At 42.6% G+C, this 17812-nt stretch overlaps 1 protein-coding gene across 1 annotated transcript in view; it reads left to right on the top strand.

Moving 5' to 3' along the window:
* The window catches only part of cmss1 (cms1 ribosomal small subunit homolog), a 222481-nt gene that overhangs the window by 188174 nt on the left and 16495 nt on the right, over positions 1–17812 (top strand). The window contains 2 exon segments of the mRNA XM_069888705.1: positions 14045–14139; positions 16482–16559. Of these exon segments, the coding sequence (XP_069744806.1) occupies positions 14045–14139; positions 16482–16559 (173 nt within the window).

Here is a 17812-nt window from a genome sequence, read left to right as displayed (position 1 = left end):
CAAGCAACATCCTGGTAAATCTCCTCTGCACCATCTCCATAGGTTCCACCTTCTTCCTGTAATGGGGCGACCAGAACTGAACATAACATTCCAAGTGATGTATAATCAGAGATTTTATTGAGCTGCAATGTTACCTCACAACTCTTGAACTCAGTCCCCTGACTAACGAAGGTCAGCAGACCATAAGCTGACTTAACTACCTGAGCAGAGAGGATCACTGGAGTCTCCCTCTCCTCACCGATGTGATCTGCTGGGATTGTTCACTGAAGAGAGTGCGCAAAACAATTCCCCTTCCACCCTGCACACAGCATCTTTCAGCTGCTCCCATCGGGAAAGAGATCCAGGAGGATTAGAGCCAGCACCACGAGGCTGAGGAACAGTTCCTTCCCATGGGCAGTGAGACTGCCGAACCACCCAAGAAACTGCACACACTCACCATTCGAGATACTCGTGTACAAAACAATATTTTAAAATTTATATGTATATATGAATACTTGTCCCGTATATGTATTGTTCATCTTTATGTGTGTTATGTCTGGTTGAGTGTTCGCATGTTTTGTACCGAGGGCTGGAGAATGCTGTTTCATTGGGTTGTGCTTGTGCAATCAGATGGCAGTAAACGTGACTTGATTTGAAAGAGGTGGTTTCAGAGATAGTGGATGCTGCATCTTCTAAAATGCTATGGATTCTGGAATTCCTCCTCTGGGTTGGAGAGACACAAACCTGACCCAACTACAAGTGGAATCTGGCTATCCATCCCATAGGGTGATGGTTGTTCCTTTCAGTCAGTTTGTGGGGTTTGATATGAGGATACCCCACTCCGCAGAAAGGAAAAATGTGTGTGTGAATAGATTTTAGGTGAGTAGGGGTTGCGTGGGTCCAGACCACCCTCTCGACACCCCCTCCCGGATCCAGTGGCATGGTGAGGTCCAAGACAGCTGAGGGAAGTTCTGTTGTAGAGAATGGCCAGACCAAGCTTTGATGCAAGGGATGCCCTTTCCTCCCTTCACGGCACGTGTTTGGTAGACGGCCGTCGACCCTTCGAGAGGGCTCTTTGACCAGTCTTGTTTTTCATCCTGCAGGGTGCCTAGCCCACCCTCTGCACCAGGCAAGCCTGGTGGGGGAGCAGGTTTAGTCACCGATCGTGCGACAGGTAGTACTGGGTTATATGGTACCAGAGGACTCAGACAAGTGACCTGACGAGTGCAGGAAACTACTAGCATAATGTTTATGGTTATGAATGTGTAATAAAGGAAGAATTAAAGCAAAAACCATGAAAGGCTAACAGGATTTACCAGTTAACATGGATTTGTGTGATTCGAGTCATATGTGACTGATTTGTTCTTTGAGGGTGACGAGTAGACTCGATAAGAGTGGAGGTTGCTGACGGAGCCTGCTGTTACGTCAGCACTGCCTCCGGCGTGGACCCGAGAGAGTGGGTAGCAGAGACACAGTGCTGCTCCACAGGGTCCTTCTTCCCAGTCCCGATGCTGGCGGCTCTATAGAAGCTTTAAACAGCCTGTTAGAGGAGCCGATATTGTTTTTGTTTAGCCACGGAGGTCTGCCCAAGATGGCGGTGCCTGTGCTATGCAGCAGACCATGAAGGGTTTCAGACTCGGTGGGGGGGGGGGGGGAGGGGGTGGTGGCAGTGGAGGGCAGGGCACCAAAAGCAGGGAGCACATCTCCTGTTGAAAAGGAGAAGGCTGAGAGATGACCCTACACTGAAGATGACCACGGCAATGGACCAGTGAGGGGCTCAACAGCTATCGGGCCCACAAAGGCTGTGGGCTGCTGACAACTTGCGGACGAAGGACTCAGACGGGTCGGCGGGCACCTGGAGTCTGGTCATGGGAACCAGATACTGGAAACTGGATTTGAGAGTGTGCTGAGGGAAAGAAGGGCTTCTGAAGGTCCTGGGGTGCTGAAGGCTTGCTGATCATATCAGAGATTTGAATCTGGAGCCCGGGTAGCCAAATGACTTGAACTGGATCTGTGCAGCTGCAGAGAATGTGCGAGCACTGGAGGTGAATTCATGGACACTCTCGTGATTCTGAATGGACCCTCTTTTATTTGTCTTTCTCTTATTGTTAGGGGAGCCAGGCAATGTTAATGACAACTCTTTGTTTGCCTTACGACAATAAGTGGTAATTCTGCCTTGCCCACGGAAAAAAGAATCTCAGGTTTGTATGTGATGTCATGTTAGTTTAGTCTAGCAATAAATCTGATATCAAATTTTTGTATTATTACATGACAGAAAAAGATATCTGAAAATACTTTCGATATGATGGCACATTATATCCACTCGATCAACAAAGTGGAGCACATGGAATAACATTCTGACGTGAATTGAGAATTCAATATCAGACAAAAACCATGGGAGGGAACAAATCGATCAGGAGGCAAACTATGACTATTGGAGTGGAGCAAGGATTAGTACGTGGGTACTGCCTCGTCACAATCTACGATGCCCCCCATAATATTTGGGAAAAAGGCATTTTCTTCCTTTATTTGCCCCTGTGTTCCACAGTTTTAAATTTGTAATCAAATAACTTGCATGTAATTAAACAGTTTTATTCAAGGCTATTTGTATACATTTTGGTTTGTCCGTGTCGAAATTACAGCACTTTTTATTCATAGTCCCTTCCTTTTAGGGCACCATAATGTTTGGGACATTTGGTGTCACAGGTATTTGTGAGGACTCAGGTATGTTTATTTGCTTCATTGGTGCAGGTACAAGAGAGCGAGGCTTGCTTCGAAGCTTTTGATCACCTTTAGAGTCTGTAGTTGGCATTTTTCAACATGAGGACCAGAGTTGTGCCAGTGAAAGTCCAATAAGCCTTTATGGGCTAAAAATCAAGAATAAAACAGTAAGAGATATCACCCAAACCTAAGGATGACCAAAATCAACAGTTTGGAACATCATTAAGAGGAAAGAGTGTACTGGTGAGCTCAGTAATCGCAAAGGGACTGGTAGGCCAAGGAAGATCTGCACTGCTGATGTCAGAGGAATTCTCATCATAATGAAGAAAAATCCCCAAACACCTGTCTGACAGTTCAGAAACACTCTTCAGGAGGCCCGTGTGGATGTCTCAATGACTACTGTCCACAGAAGACTTCATGAACAGACATACAGAGGCTACATTGTAAGATGCAAACCACTAGTTAGTCACAGAAACAGGATGGCCAGATTACGGTTTGCCAGGAAGTATTTAAAAGAACTTGCAGAATTATGGAAAAAGGTCTTGTGGAAAGATGAGACCAAGATGAACCTGTATCAGAGAGATGGCAAGAGCAAAGTGTGGAGGCGTAAAGAAACTGCCCAAGATTCAAAGTGTACCACCTCATCTGTGAAACATAGTTGTCAGGGTGTTATAGTCTGGGGATGTATGGCTGCCACAGGTACTGGTGTACTTATCTTCATTGATGATGAATTCTGAGGTGTATAGAAACATCTGCTCAATTTCAAGCAAATGCCTCCAAATTCATGGGAGGGAACAAATCGATCAGGAGGCAAACTATGACTATTGGGGTGGAGCAAGAATTCAGAGGTGCAAAGGGACTTGGGAGTCCTCATGCAGGATATCCTAAAGGTTGACCTTCAAGTTGAGTCGGTGGTGAAGGCGGCGAATGGAATATTGGCATTCGTATCTTGAGGAATAGGATATAAGAGCAGGGATGTGATGATGAAGCTTTTTAAAACACTGGTGAGGCCTCACTTGAAGTATGGGTTACTGTTTTTGGGCTCCTTATTTAAGAAAGAATGTGCTGGCATTGAAGAGGGTTCAGAGAAGATTCCCAAGAATGATTCCTGGAATGAAGGGATTAGTATATAAAGAACAGCTCTTGGACTACTTCTTGGAGTTCAGAAGAATTGGGGATGAACTCTTAGAAGCATTTTGAATGTTGAAGGGCCTGGACAGAATAGATGTGGTTTCCCATGGACCATGACAAAAGGGCACAACTTCAGGATTGAATGGCACCCATTTAAAACTGAGATGTGGAGGATTTTCTTTAGGCAGAGAGTGGTGAACCTCTTAAATTTGCTACCTTGGGCAGCTGTGGAGGCCAGGTCGCTGGGTGCATTTAAGGCAGAGATTGGTAGGTATCTGAATAATCCGGGTGTCGAGGGCAGAAAGTAGGGATGTGGGGCTGAGTGGGATCAGCACATGATGGAATGGCAGAGCAAGCGATGGGCTGAATAGCCTACTTCTACTCCTATATCTTATGGTCTTATGAAAACAGCTTTAATTGTAGCTGAACTGTGACTTTCAAATGGTTGCTTGCTGTCCTGTAATGTTGTATTCTGGATAATTTTCCATCTTCCTTGCAAGGTTGGCAACTTTTAATAGATCAAATCAGGTCACATGATGAAAACTTCTGGTGAGTTTGTGTTTTGCCTCCTCATCAGATCCCACTAATTCATTATTGATAATTTCAACATTTATACTTGTAGTGCGCGTCGAAAGAACCAAAGACTTGTTGGTCCAAACCAAGTCTTTTATTAACTAAAAGACTGGAGCATATCACAAGTAGGTCGACCAGTCCAGAATGACCTGGTCTGGCTAGGAGCAATCCTTTAAGACCTGCCAGTAGGTGGCAAGGCTTTTATTAACTAAAAGACTGGAGCATATCACAAGTAGGTCGACCAGTCCAGAATGACCTGGTCTGGCTAGGAGCAATCCTTTAAGACCTGCCAATAGGTGGCAAGGCTTTTATTAACTAAAAGACTGGAGCATATCACAAGTAGGTCGACCAGTCCAGAATGACCTGGTCTGGCTAGGAGCAATCCTTTAAGACCTGCCAGTAGGTGGCAAGGCTTTTATTAACTAAAAGACTGAAGCATATCACAAGTAGGTCGACCAGTCCAGAATGACCTGGTCTGGCTTGGAGCAATCCTTTAAGACCTGCCAGTAGGAGTGGCTACGCTCTCAGCCAATCACAGTCATCCTACACGACCATCTGTACAGATACACATTGGTGATAGAATCTGTACCATCACAATACTTACTCATATATAATGGCCTAAGCTCTGTTACTGAGTTGATTGATGAAGGGAAATGGAGAGCTAACTTGGAATAATATATTGCCCACCAAGCTTGCGAGTCTTGTTTATGGTTTAAAAATGCTGTATTGCTGCTTTTTATGGTATTGTCTCGTTGCTGAGAACATCTTAAATTCTCAGAAGGAATCATAAACTGTGTTTGCAGTTTTTCAATGTGACCTCAGGATTCATAAATAGGCCATACTGACTCCTCATCATGTACTTTGATCCTTTAAGTCTTTCATTCCCTGAGTATCAACCTAATTATAGCTATTATTTCACAAGAATTAACATTTATTCTTCAGTTTAGAATTTGTGGCATAATGTCTAAGTTTTTGACAATTTGTATATCATACAAACTGCAAACTACTAATTCACCTTGTCAAAAAGTTCTCCCTTTGTTATTTATTTAGACATACAGCACGGTAACAGGCCATTTCAGCCCACAAGTCCGTGCCGCCCAATTTACCCCAATTGACCTACACCCCCAGAACATTTTGAACGGTGGGAGGAAACCGGAGCCCTCCCCGGAAAAAACCCACGGGGAGAATGTACAGTGTGGGATTCGAACCGCCAGTCTGGTCCCAATCACTGGCGCGGGGAAAGGCGTTGCGCTAACTGCTATGCCAACCATGCCACTCTATTAAATTTATTCAAACATATGTTAGCACTGTATAACTTCATACTGTTTCCATGTTGACTAGAGAAGGACAATATGGTTAGGCAGTACAAACGATGTGTAAATTTATGTATTGCAGCCATTCAACCCATCATGTCCATACTGGTGCTCAATAAAGCATCCCAATCGGTCCTTTTTCCCAGAAGCTCTGCACATTTACAAAATCTAAAAGGCATTCTGCACAAAGGAAAATGGATTGGTACACGTTAATTCCTCTTTTTTTAATTCACTCATGGTGGAAGAACTATTCTAAAAGCAATAAATTCCAAATTATTCTCATTAATGTGATGCCAGATGTCACCTTACCATGACAAAAGATAGTGAGGAGTTATTGACTGGGTTTTTTTCTATAAAAGTCCCATCTGTTGAGAACATTACACTCCTGTCATCTCTGTGATTTACAAGTTTCAACCCACATACTTTATTGCTGGAATTCTCAAGTAATGGTGCAATTTCCATTTTAACTGGACTATTTAAAGGAACATTTTACAATGACTCTGCCGAGAAACCTCACATTAATTTGTGCCTTGTGTGTTGATAAGACACTGCGCAGATATTAAGGGTAATACGCATTCTGTTGCGATATCAGGGGCAAAAAACATAAAGATGGTAATGTAAACTATAAGTAATAACAAGTGCCAGAGAATTAAATGTCATATTTATGAATGGCCACACATTTCAGATTGCAAAGGAAGGGATAATAACAACTTCTATTAATATTTTTGCTTTATTTAATTATTGACTTCATTTGTAATTTTCGGTATTACACTATCATCTGACAACTGGCACAAATTTTATACAATTTGAAAAATATATAAAATTTCAGTATCTGGGTTTGAGTGATAAATCAGTCATTGAACATGGACTTGACCACAGCCACATAATTTGTTCCCAAGTTTTACAGAAAGTTCTATCATATTAAATTGATATTTGGTATAATCAATTAATCTTTGCAGCATATTAGCTGTCCAAAAATAATTTCTGCACATGGACTGCATTGGAAAGTTTGAACATTTAAACAATGAGCATATTTTTTTAAAAATTTACAATCTAGCACCACGCTGTAACAGCACCAGTGATCGGGGCTGCACTGTGCATAAGGAGTTTATACGTTCTCCCCATGACTGCATGGGCTTCCTTTGGGATCTCCGGTTTCCTACCATCATTCGAAACGTAGATTGTAGGTTAATTGGGCATAATTGGGTGGCACGGGCTCGTGAGCTGAAATGGCCTGTTACTTTGCTGTATGTCTAAATCTAAATATTGGTATGTGGCGGCACCGCTAGCGCTACCCGGTGAGTTCGTCAACACACCACACCTCCCAGCGATCACTGCACAAGCTTCTCCCCCACCTCCGGGCCCAGATGGGCTCCTTTGCACCCCCACCATCGCCCAGACACGGCACACAGGCCTCTTACATTCCCAGCGAGCTGCACTCTGCGGAGTATGTTTTTATTCGGCGAGGCCCGTCCACGGCACCTCTGCAGAGGCCTTACGAAGGGCCGTACAAAGTTGTCCAGCGTTCAGGGTCCACGTTCACGCTGGACATCGGCAGTAGGAGGGAACTGTTTACAGTGGACAGGATGAAGCCAGCACACCTCGACACCACCGAACCAGTAGTTGTGGCCCAGCCTAAGAGGCAAGGCCGCCCGACTATAAAGGACATCGGCGCCGGTTCTGCTGGGGGGGGGGGGGGGGGGGTGTGTGGCGGCACACCATTAGGCAGGTGAACCGGTCCCACTTGTAACACATGCGGCGGGACACCAGGCCAAAATGGCACCATCGGGGGTTTCCCCTTCGACCTCGGCACCGGGCTCAGAAGCCTCCGTTTGGGGACCCACGTGACGCCCTGGTGACATCAGCACCCCCAGTGCGGTTCTCTGCCAGGTCCAGACTGGGAGTATAAGGCCAGCCAGGCAGCCTGCAATAAATCAATTCTGCTCACTGAGCTCAACCCGTCCGGTTGTGTGTTCTTTCAGTTAGCTGTGTAGCTGCCGCTACAGGTAAATATTTATAAAATATTGTCCATAAGTCATGATGTACAGTTAACTAAGTACAAACCGAAAGTATTCTCCTATGTTTGAAGAACTATCTTTTGCATCAGTAAACAGATGTTATGTTTCTGCCTTCCAAACATATTCTGTGTTTGTTTTCTGTTCTCTCAATACATCTTGGACTATATTCAATCTAAGTTAAAGGAATTACAGATGGAGTGGCTTATTAACTAAATATTTAGTTGTAAAGAAAGGGGAAATAGATTAGATTATCCCCCTACAAGTACACATCCTGTTAGACTGTCAAGAGAGCAGAAGGTTAGATCATTCCATTCTCCAAGCTGAAGGAAAAAGAATGACAACAGATAACTTTCATGGGAAAATATAGGAAAGCAAGGGTAATGGGGAAATAAAATAAAGTCCGTTTGAGTTTTATTAACCAAGTTCATTTTACTTGGCTCAAATAATGGGCCAGAGTCTTTCTTTGATATTTTGGAATTGTTGGAACATGACTATTTTTTATTACTATTTTAATGTCTGAAAATGCTGTAAATAATGCAACAATTGATTCTGTGCTTATTTCTTGCTTATTAGCTTTTTTTTGTCATTAATCTAGAGAGAGTTTGACTAAAGCCATTAGGAATTAGTCGAACTAGGATCTTGGGGAATGGGAATTGAAAGTATTGCCTTTTATAAGAAACCAGCTTTGCCAGATGATGCATTTTTAACACACTAGTCATCTTCTGATATTTTCCCAAGGAAACCATGTTTGTTCAATTCAGGCATTCAATTATGAGATGAAACCGACAATCATGTCAATTAGAAAGTGTTTTGGATGGAAAGAATAACAACATCAAATTTAATGGATCGGCTGCGATCTTCATCACTGTAAAAACACAAAAATGCTGGAGGAACCACCTGTGGACACTGCGAGACCTCCTGAGTTCCTCCAGGATTTTTGTGTTTTTACAGTTCTACAATCACTTTTGTGTTTCACCCCATCTCCATCATTGTAATGTTGGTACAATTTTCAGCCAAGGCTACAGGAGAAGCACTCAGAACAATAGAATATATTTTCTCAGGAGGAATAATAGTCCACATTTTAAAACTGGTGGTGACTCGAGGCGAGGTACCCACATAGGCTGCGAGCCGGTGATGACTGCAGTCAAAAGATCACACCAGGCTGGAGACTTGTCTCGAGACTGGCTGAAGGGGAATAAGAATTGGGTTGCAAGAGGGGGCTGGAGGCTTCCTGATTGTGTCAGAGGTGTGCATCTGGAGCTCAGGCTGATGGTTCAGACTGAAGGCTGTGTGGCTGCAGGAGTGCTGAATGAAAAACCATTGACGTGCAGTGACCCTGGGGGGACTCTCTTTTGCTTCTCTTTCTCTGGCTGTAAGGGGCACTGGGCAATTTTTGCTGATAGGGAATCTTTGCTTGCAGTAAGACTAAAGGAAATCTCGTGCAATATCACATTTCTGTTTTATTACAGGACAATAGAATAATCTTGAATCTTGAAATGCTTGTTTCATTAAGTAAAAATTAACCACCAATTTGCTTAACATGCCACTGTGAATGCTCGCGAACCAGCACACAGGTGTCAAATCGACCTGGGGACGAGCTGCCTAGGAAAGTTGTATCAGCGCCAATTTGTTTTGAATTGGTGTACTGGTTAGCCCAGTGTGAACGGGACAGGGGGTATGCACGTCATCACCGCTGGAGGATAGGCGCCCTTTGCTCTGCGCTGCCGAGTGGTGAATGTGCAAGGGCGCAGAGAACTGGTTAATATTGATCCAGTGTGAACGGCTGTTTGGGAATTTTAAAAGTTTGTTGAACCACCAATTTACCACTTTGCCAGTGTGAAAGGGGCTATTGAGAATGGATTGTATGGATGAGGGATTTTATTTTACATTCAGTAGAAAACTCATTCATTTATGTGAGTTAGAATTTATGGTCATTGTTATTTTACAATAACAATATCTTTTGAACATTTCAGAACACCTCATGGATGCATACTCAGTCAAAAATGAAACTTTATGTTGGGGTATGTGTTAGATAAGAGATTCATGTTGAAGTTGTGCAGAATGTTAAGACTTGAACCTGAGCCAGTGTGTGGGCAGAAACGAGGACAAATGACTTTAGATTTCCCGATGCTCTCTGAAGGAAATGAGAAGCATGGCAGCATTAAAGTAATGAGGTTTGAAGAAACATTTGTACGTGTCCCACTTAGGGACCCAAGAATAGATTCTTCTGTAACTTTAGAGGTGTCGTGCAAAGGATATGCTTGGCTATGATTGGATGGAGCATTACCCAGAGCTGGATTTCAGTAAAGAATCAGCCAGAAGTTGGAAAGTTAGGAAGATTGGATCCCATGTCAACTTGATGATAACATTGAACAACAATTTTCTTTTCAAAAGGTTTGCTTCCTGAAAAAAAATTGGGACTTATGATGAACAGCTTCCAGCTGAGCACAAAGATAATTTCAGATTTGCTGTTCACGAAGGAAGTTGGAGAACCATCAAATTAACTTTTATTGAATTTAGCATTGAGTGTATATTCATCACAAACATAACATGATGTATCGTGGCTGTTGCAACATTGACGAGACATTTTTGCTGTATTAACTCATCCTGAAGACCATAAATGCTATTCACTGTGTTATTGCCTGAAAAACACGTGCATCAGCATTTGTTCAATTATATCAATGAATGCACAGCATCTGTATATGTGAGCAGCTTTTATAGCCTGGTTTACATCTATCTTGACTATGCATGCCCAGGCCTAAGACAACATAGCATCCACACTAAGTCCATGCCAGGTATGCTTGGACTGTCCAAGCTTGTTTTAGCATTTGATTGGGCAATCGAGTTGAACAGTTGAAGACAAATGGGGTGGGGGGGGGGGGGGGTGCTCATTATCAGAGTGGGCTGAGCCAGAGTGGTAAGGCTTTGGCTCAACAGGCAAGAGGCGAGGAATAGTCAGAATTGAAGTCAGAAAGGGCCACCCTATTCAAGGAACAAAAAGGATTCAGCAGGTAGGCACAGGTAAGGGCAGGTTTTTTTTAAAAAAATCATGTATTTTGTTCATCTCGTCATAGATAGTGGGAATGGCAGCCAAGGCAGGGGAATGTTCCTCTTGCAAAATGTGGGTCATTAGGGTATCCCTGATGACTTAATCAGTGAGAAGTGCATCCAGCTGCAGCTCTTGATGGGCAGAGTTAAGGAAATGGAGCTGGAGTTGCATGAACTCTGGATCATTCAGGAGGTAGAGGGCATGATAGACAGGAGTAACTATCACACCTAGGAGTCAGGAGGAGGGTAGGCGGATGACAGTTAGGAGAGGGAAAAGGAACAGGTAGGCAGTGCAGGGCAGGCAGTGCAGTGCAGGGCAGGCAGTGCAGGGCAGGCAGTGCAGGGCAGGCAGGGCAGGCAGTGCAGGGCAGGCAGTGCAGGGCAGGCAGTGCAGGGCAGGCAGTGCAGGACACCCATGTGGCCATACCCCTCAATAACAAGTATACCAGTTTGGATTCTGTTGAGGAGGATAACCTACCAGAGACAAGCCGTGGAAATCAGGTCTCTGGCATGGAGGTCCATGGTTAAGAAGGGAAGGCAGGAGAAGAGCCGAGGTGTTGTGATAGGGGATTCCATATTTAGGGAGACAGATAAGAGGTTCTGTGGACGAGATCAAGTATCCTGGATGTATGTTGCCTCCTTGGTCCCAGGGTCCAAAATATCTCAGATTGCGTACAGAGGATTCTTAGGAGGGAGTGTGAGCAGCCAGATGTGTAGGTAGGGAAGGTGAGGAGGTCCTGCGAGGAGAGTTCAGGGAGTGAGGCACTAGTTTAAGGATAGAACTTCCAGGGTAGTGATCTACTTGTGCCATGTGCTAGGTCATAGGCATTGAATGGTCGGCTATTGAGATGTGCAGAGCAACATCTCATTCTTAGTGCATGTAAGTCAACACAAACTTACAAAAATACAAAATTACTGTGCAGAGAGTGAGCAAAGGCAACATCTTTTCCCACTTTGGAGATCATTCAGGAGTCTAATAACATTGGGAAAGGAATTGTCCTCGAAGTTGGCAGTGTGTTACCTCAGACTCGTGAATCTTCTTCCTGGTAGTGGAGTTGGGGGGGGGCGGTGGTGGCGGGAGTATGACTAGGGTAGGATGAGCCTTTAAATATATTGGCTGCTTATCCAAGGCAGGGCGAGTTATAGATTGAGTTGACAGAGAGGAAGTGGGTGCTTGTGATGGCCTGAGCCACATTCACAACCCTTGCAATTTTGGGCAGAGCAGTTCCTGTATCGTGCAGTGATTTACCATGGCGGGATGCTTTCAATATTTGTAAAAGTTGTTGAGGGATGTTGATGATGTGCCAAATTTTGTCAGGCTTCTCTGGAAGGAGAGTTGCTGGTGTGCTTCTTGGCTATTGCATTGATATGGGTGGACCAGGGCATGTCACTGGAGACATTGATCCCTATGAAAATAAAACTGTCTACTATCTCCACCTCACCTCCAGACCAGGGAGTTAGCTCTGCCTCTCCTCCAGAAGTCAACGACCAGCTCTTTAATCATGTTGGCATCGAGGGAGGCATTCTCGTCCCAGCACTAAGCCACGTCCTTCTATCTGCACTCCATCTTGAGATCCTGCCTGCAATTAATTTATAGATTGAATTGGAGCATTGTTTGGCCACAGTGTCTTGGGTGTTCAGGGAATACAGTAGGGGACTGAGAATGCCACCTTGTGGTGCCAGGCAGAGAGGACGATTGTGGAGGAGGTGCCTTTACCAATCCTCACAGCTTGCGGCCTGTGGGAAAAAAAGTTGTGGATCTAATTGCAGAGAGGGCTGCAAAGGGGTGTTTGTTTGGTACTGTTGTGTTGAAAGCAGAGTTGTGGTTGATAAAGAGTGGTTCCAGGGCTGAGTGTAGGGTCAGGAAGATGGCATCAGCTGTTCACCAGAGTGGGTTGAGAGTAGTTAGTAGGCTGAAGTTAATGTGAGACATGGCCAACTTCTCGATGAACTTCATGACAATTAACTCTTTGAGGAGCTGATGACATCAAACACTACCAATGAGTTGAAAAAGCCCAAGACATTGTCACATGATGCAGCAAACACAGAAAATAGCAGCAATTATTGTGATTCAGACAATTTCACTGTTTTAGCAGGAATGAGAATTGTTTAGGAATGTTCAAACATTGAATTGCAGGAATTAATTGCATAGATTTGGAAGTTGGTGGTGCAGAGAGATGACAGCAGGTTAGAAAATAGTAAGTGGGGAACAGCTGATGTAGCAAATTAGAGGTTCTCAGATATGAGAGAACAAAAGTGGGGATAATGTCAATCAGAATACTGGTTAAAATGAGCAATACAAAAAAGTGCTGTAGGAAGTTACGCAACATCTATATCAGTGGTTCTCATCCTTTTTCTTTCCACTCACATACCTATGTCATCGGTGATCTGTGATTAGTAAGGGATTGTTTAAGGTGGGATGTGAGTGGAAAGAAAAAGTTTGTCAACCAGTTTTAATGGTACCTCATTGACTCGTTATGTGCACGGTTTCATACCTCCAAAGGAAATGGGCCAATGACCATTTTTCTCCAGCAAAATATTTCAGTAACAATTGAGTCTAGAGCAGTGATTCGCAACCTTCCCTTCCCACTCACCTCCCACCTTAATCCATCCCTCACTAATCACAGAGCACCAATGGCCTAGGGATTACTTAAAGTGGGATGTGAGTGAAAAGAAAAAGGTTGAGAACCACTGATCTCTCGGGAGTCAAGGGTAACCAACATTACAGGCTTGAGCCATTCATCAAGGTAAAAATGAGTAAGGGTTTCAGACATCAAAAGTGGAAGTGAAGATGTGATTGAGAAGATCAACGGCAGATATCCTGTGGCAAATGTTGATTCAAAGACTGGAGTTTGAAAGTGCTGTTGTTGGTCATGGAAGAGTTTTACTTACTGTGGACTAAGTGACTTGTGTCGGCATCTGTTAATGTATTCACCTACCACCTGCTAGTCTATCTGCTGCTTTCTATGGAAACTGCCTGATCCGTTGAGTCCCTGCACCGCACCATCTGCAGACATCTGTAAATGCCAGCTCAGTTGTAGGCTCTGTGCAGCATTTAGGTTTTCCTCTGGCTGACAGGAAATTGTAGCGGGATCAAGCCAGTGTCTTCCCTCTATGCTTAATGATTCTGGAGACATGACTTTTTTTATTACAATGGTATTAACAATCCACATCATAGCTACATTATGCAGGAAGGGATTCTAATCCCACCAGTGTTTTGCAAACTGTAAGTTTTAAAGCCTCTCCTTCAAATTCATTAAGGCACATCTGAAAAGATGAACAATCCTTCAGAGTACAAGATTACAAGAAAAAGAAAGAAGAGAAATGAACCTGCCAAGGTCAAAAATTATCAACAGGTAATGCAAGAAAATCGACGTCTTTTATTATTTGGTAGCATGATGTCTAACGTGTTTATTGCCTAGTTCCAGAGAAGAGACAATTGGTGCTATTGAACATGACGGTACTCACTATTTATTTCTCCACTTTATTCTCCTTGGTCAAATGCTATTCTAGTTTCAACATATCTGCAAGACTGACTAGATTCACTGAAAATGTCTGAATTGCTAACCAATCTTCAATGCCAGATTTGAGTTCCACGCTTGAGAATAAAATTCAAGGTTGAATAAAGTTGAACATTGTTGTGATTAAATGGAAGAGCAGGATTGCACTTAACTCTCTCAACACTCTGAGACAGTATACTCAAGTACCACTTGTTTGTTAAAGGTATGAGGCACCTACTTGTTCCAAGATTGCAGATTCATCAAATAATTCCTCATCTGAGTTTTAAATGGTTCCTTCTGATTTTTATACCCTCGTTTCCTGGATTCACCCACCAAGGGAGACATATGATCATGTTTGCTCAACAGAATGAGAAGACGATGAAATGAACTGACCCAGTGTGCAGAAGTAGATGACACAATTTTCTTGTTTATTTTCATTGTGTGATGACATTGTTTAATGGGTTTAATGTATCATATATGTTGATCGTTGAGTGGGTGGGGAGGGGGGCGGGAAGGAAGGAGGGAAGGGAGGGGAGAAAAGGACACTGTGTATATTCAAGAGGGTAATGTTTACGTGTATTTTGGTCAATATGGTTCATAGTGTGAAAAATAATTTTAAAAAAAGTATTGTTGAAATAAATAAAGTGCATAAATATCGAGGCAGAATTGTTTTCCCTTATCATCTCTAATTATTGAAATCAGTGCATAATTGGATATTGACATTACAAACTGAAAATATGTTATGATATGACATGGGCAGCAATCTACAGCAGTTGACTGCTATTTAATATGGTGAAGGATTATTGTCCTTGAAGTTCCCTGTGGACATTGGCTACAACTTCCAACTACATTCTACAGAAGAAGTATCGAGAGCATCCTCTGTAACTGCACACGCCTGGTTTGGAAGCTGCACCTCCTCGGACTACAAGACCCTGCAGAGGATAGAGAAGTCAGCAGAAAAGATCATTGGGGGCTCTCTTCCTACCATGTCATTGCTATTCCAATGTCATCTCATCGTACTTGCTAATCTTAAGCCAACATTGCTAATGTGAAAAGAATTTTAAGAATAGTTTGATTATTAGTAAGGTTTGGGGCATCCCAAAATTGTGAAGGATTCATGATCTTTCCTGATAATCACAAATGTTGCCAAATTGGGCACAGGCATTTTGCAAGTCAAAGTGAAATTTGGCTCAGTATTTTCTAAATGAATTATTTTATAGGCACTGCATTTGAGGTTGTAAAATCTATCCTGACTTTAATGTAGAATGGGCCGAGGTAATTCTCAAGAACATAACTAGATACCGTATATACTTGTGTAATCGTTGATATCGTGTAATAGTTGACCCACCTCCCCCACTTTCTTGGCCCAAAATACGCGTTTCTATATGACCCTTGTAAAATTCGATCTTCCCCTTTTTTTTCTTAGCCCTGACCGCCCGTCCATCCATCCGAGCTCCTGACGCCCTGCCTATCCGAGTACCCGACTGCCCACCCATCCCTGCTCCCAACGCTTCGACCACCCGCCCATCTGAGCTCCCGACTACCCGCCCATCTGAAGCTCCAATCATGGATCCTCGCCCTGGCCATCCGTCCACTGAAGCTCCTGATGTCCTACCCATCCAAACTCCCAACACCTGCCCACAGCCTCTCTCCTAGACCCTGGCTGCCCATCTGAGCTTCCAATGCCCCAAATGCAGACTTACCACCTGGTCCCAGACATCTGAGCTGCCGATACCTTGAACAATGCAGGTACTTAAAAGAATGACCCGTGTAAAAGTTGACCCCACCCCCCCCAAAATTTGAGCCGAAATATTGGCCAGAAAAATTGACAATTACATGAGTATTCACAATAAATTTACAAGAAAAGATTCTCACCTCTGAAAAATACAGTCTGTCTGAAGTAATTGGAAGTGGCTAAATTTATGAATTTCAATCAGCAAAATCCTTTTAAATGGCAAATATGATGTTAATTATTAAAACAAAGATTTATTCTAAAATAAAAAACATAAACCTTTTGTTAAATTGAAATAGTTTTAATAAATAGAGCAACGTTTGCATGTTTTCATGGCCATTCATGGTTATTGATGTCCACATGCTTTAATCACTGATACAACGCATAACCCATGGCCTTAAGATACATTTGTTGAAAGCATTGTATGTTTATTACGTTCATAATTATGTTTTTTTTTTCCGACTAGCAAACAGAATTTTTTACAGATGCACTAGTAAAAGAACAACCTGAAGCAATTTCATCCAAAAGGAGGAGGCGAAGAAAGGTAACAATCTCTAATTAAAAGATGAAAAAATTAGAATGTAATAAAATTTCATGGGCATCAGTGCCTTCAATGTCCTCCTTGCTTAAGCCCTGGCATTTCAATCATTTCTTGGAATCCTTCTTTGCTATCAATATTAATGACTTCATTTCCATGAGTATGTTTGTTGGTAAGCCTGCTATCCTCTTCAGAAACTCCACTGGACGTCCTTCTAACAACTACCCATCAGTAACCTCACATTTTCTCTCTTTATAAGTCCTTGCCATCCAGATCCATGAGTATCGCACAAAATTTCCTCTGTGGATCCCTTGTCTGTTCACAGCATCTGAACCCTCCTCTTTCATAAATTAGACCTCTCGGCCTCTGAGTACAGTGTTGTTTTCTTGAATATTTTACTTTAATTTTTCCAAGACTCGTATAGAACATTATTACATGCATCCTATAAATAATATTTAAAATTAGAGTCTCATATGATTGCCCAAATCTCACCCCCGTGACTGGGCTGTTTTTAAAAAAAAAATGACCAGTTCTCCGATAAAATCGTTTATCCGTAATAGACCCAGTTCTGACCATTTCAGATAATCGGAGTTGTATTGTCTCTCAATGTGCTTAATTTCTATTCTAACATTTTAACATTCAAAATATTGTCCAAAAAAGAAGTGGTGTTTAGCATGCTTTAGTCCACATCTTGATATTCAGGAATACAACACTATTAACTTAACTATATTATTTAAACCTTTACGGGGAAGTTAATTGTATGATTCAAATAAGGTTGCCATATTTTAACAAACACGTCACATTTCCTTCGAAGATTATAAGTTCTCTTTTCTGAGGGTGAACAACTTCGCATTTCCAAATTCCAGCAAGTAATAAGTAGGGGGGAGTCAGACTTCCTTGTAACAGCGATACATCTCCTGGCTACCGCTGATCAATCCCCACGAACTGAATTTGATATTTTGATTGTTTTATGTCAACAAGATTGCGCAATAAATACTGTTCTGGTTCCAATGGAAAATCTACTTCTATAATTTTTGTCAAAACTTCTGCCAAGACACACCAAAGGATCTTACTTTCATGCATGGCCAGGTTGAATGTATAAATGTTCCAACCTTTGTACCACATCTAAAACATAAGTCCAGAATTTCATATTTTAAACTGTGGAATTTTTATGGTGTAAGGTATAGTTGGTGCATAAAATTGTATTGTACCAATCTATATCTGACATTAATAAATTGTGCTGTCATATTGTCAGCACA

Source organism: Narcine bancroftii, chromosome 7, assembly GCF_036971445.1.
Source record: "Narcine bancroftii isolate sNarBan1 chromosome 7, sNarBan1.hap1, whole genome shotgun sequence".
Lineage (NCBI taxonomy): Eukaryota > Metazoa > Chordata > Chondrichthyes > Torpediniformes > Narcinidae > Narcine > Narcine bancroftii.
The sequence above is the reverse complement of the archived record's forward strand: the minus strand, read 5'-3'. Positions and strand labels throughout refer to the sequence as shown.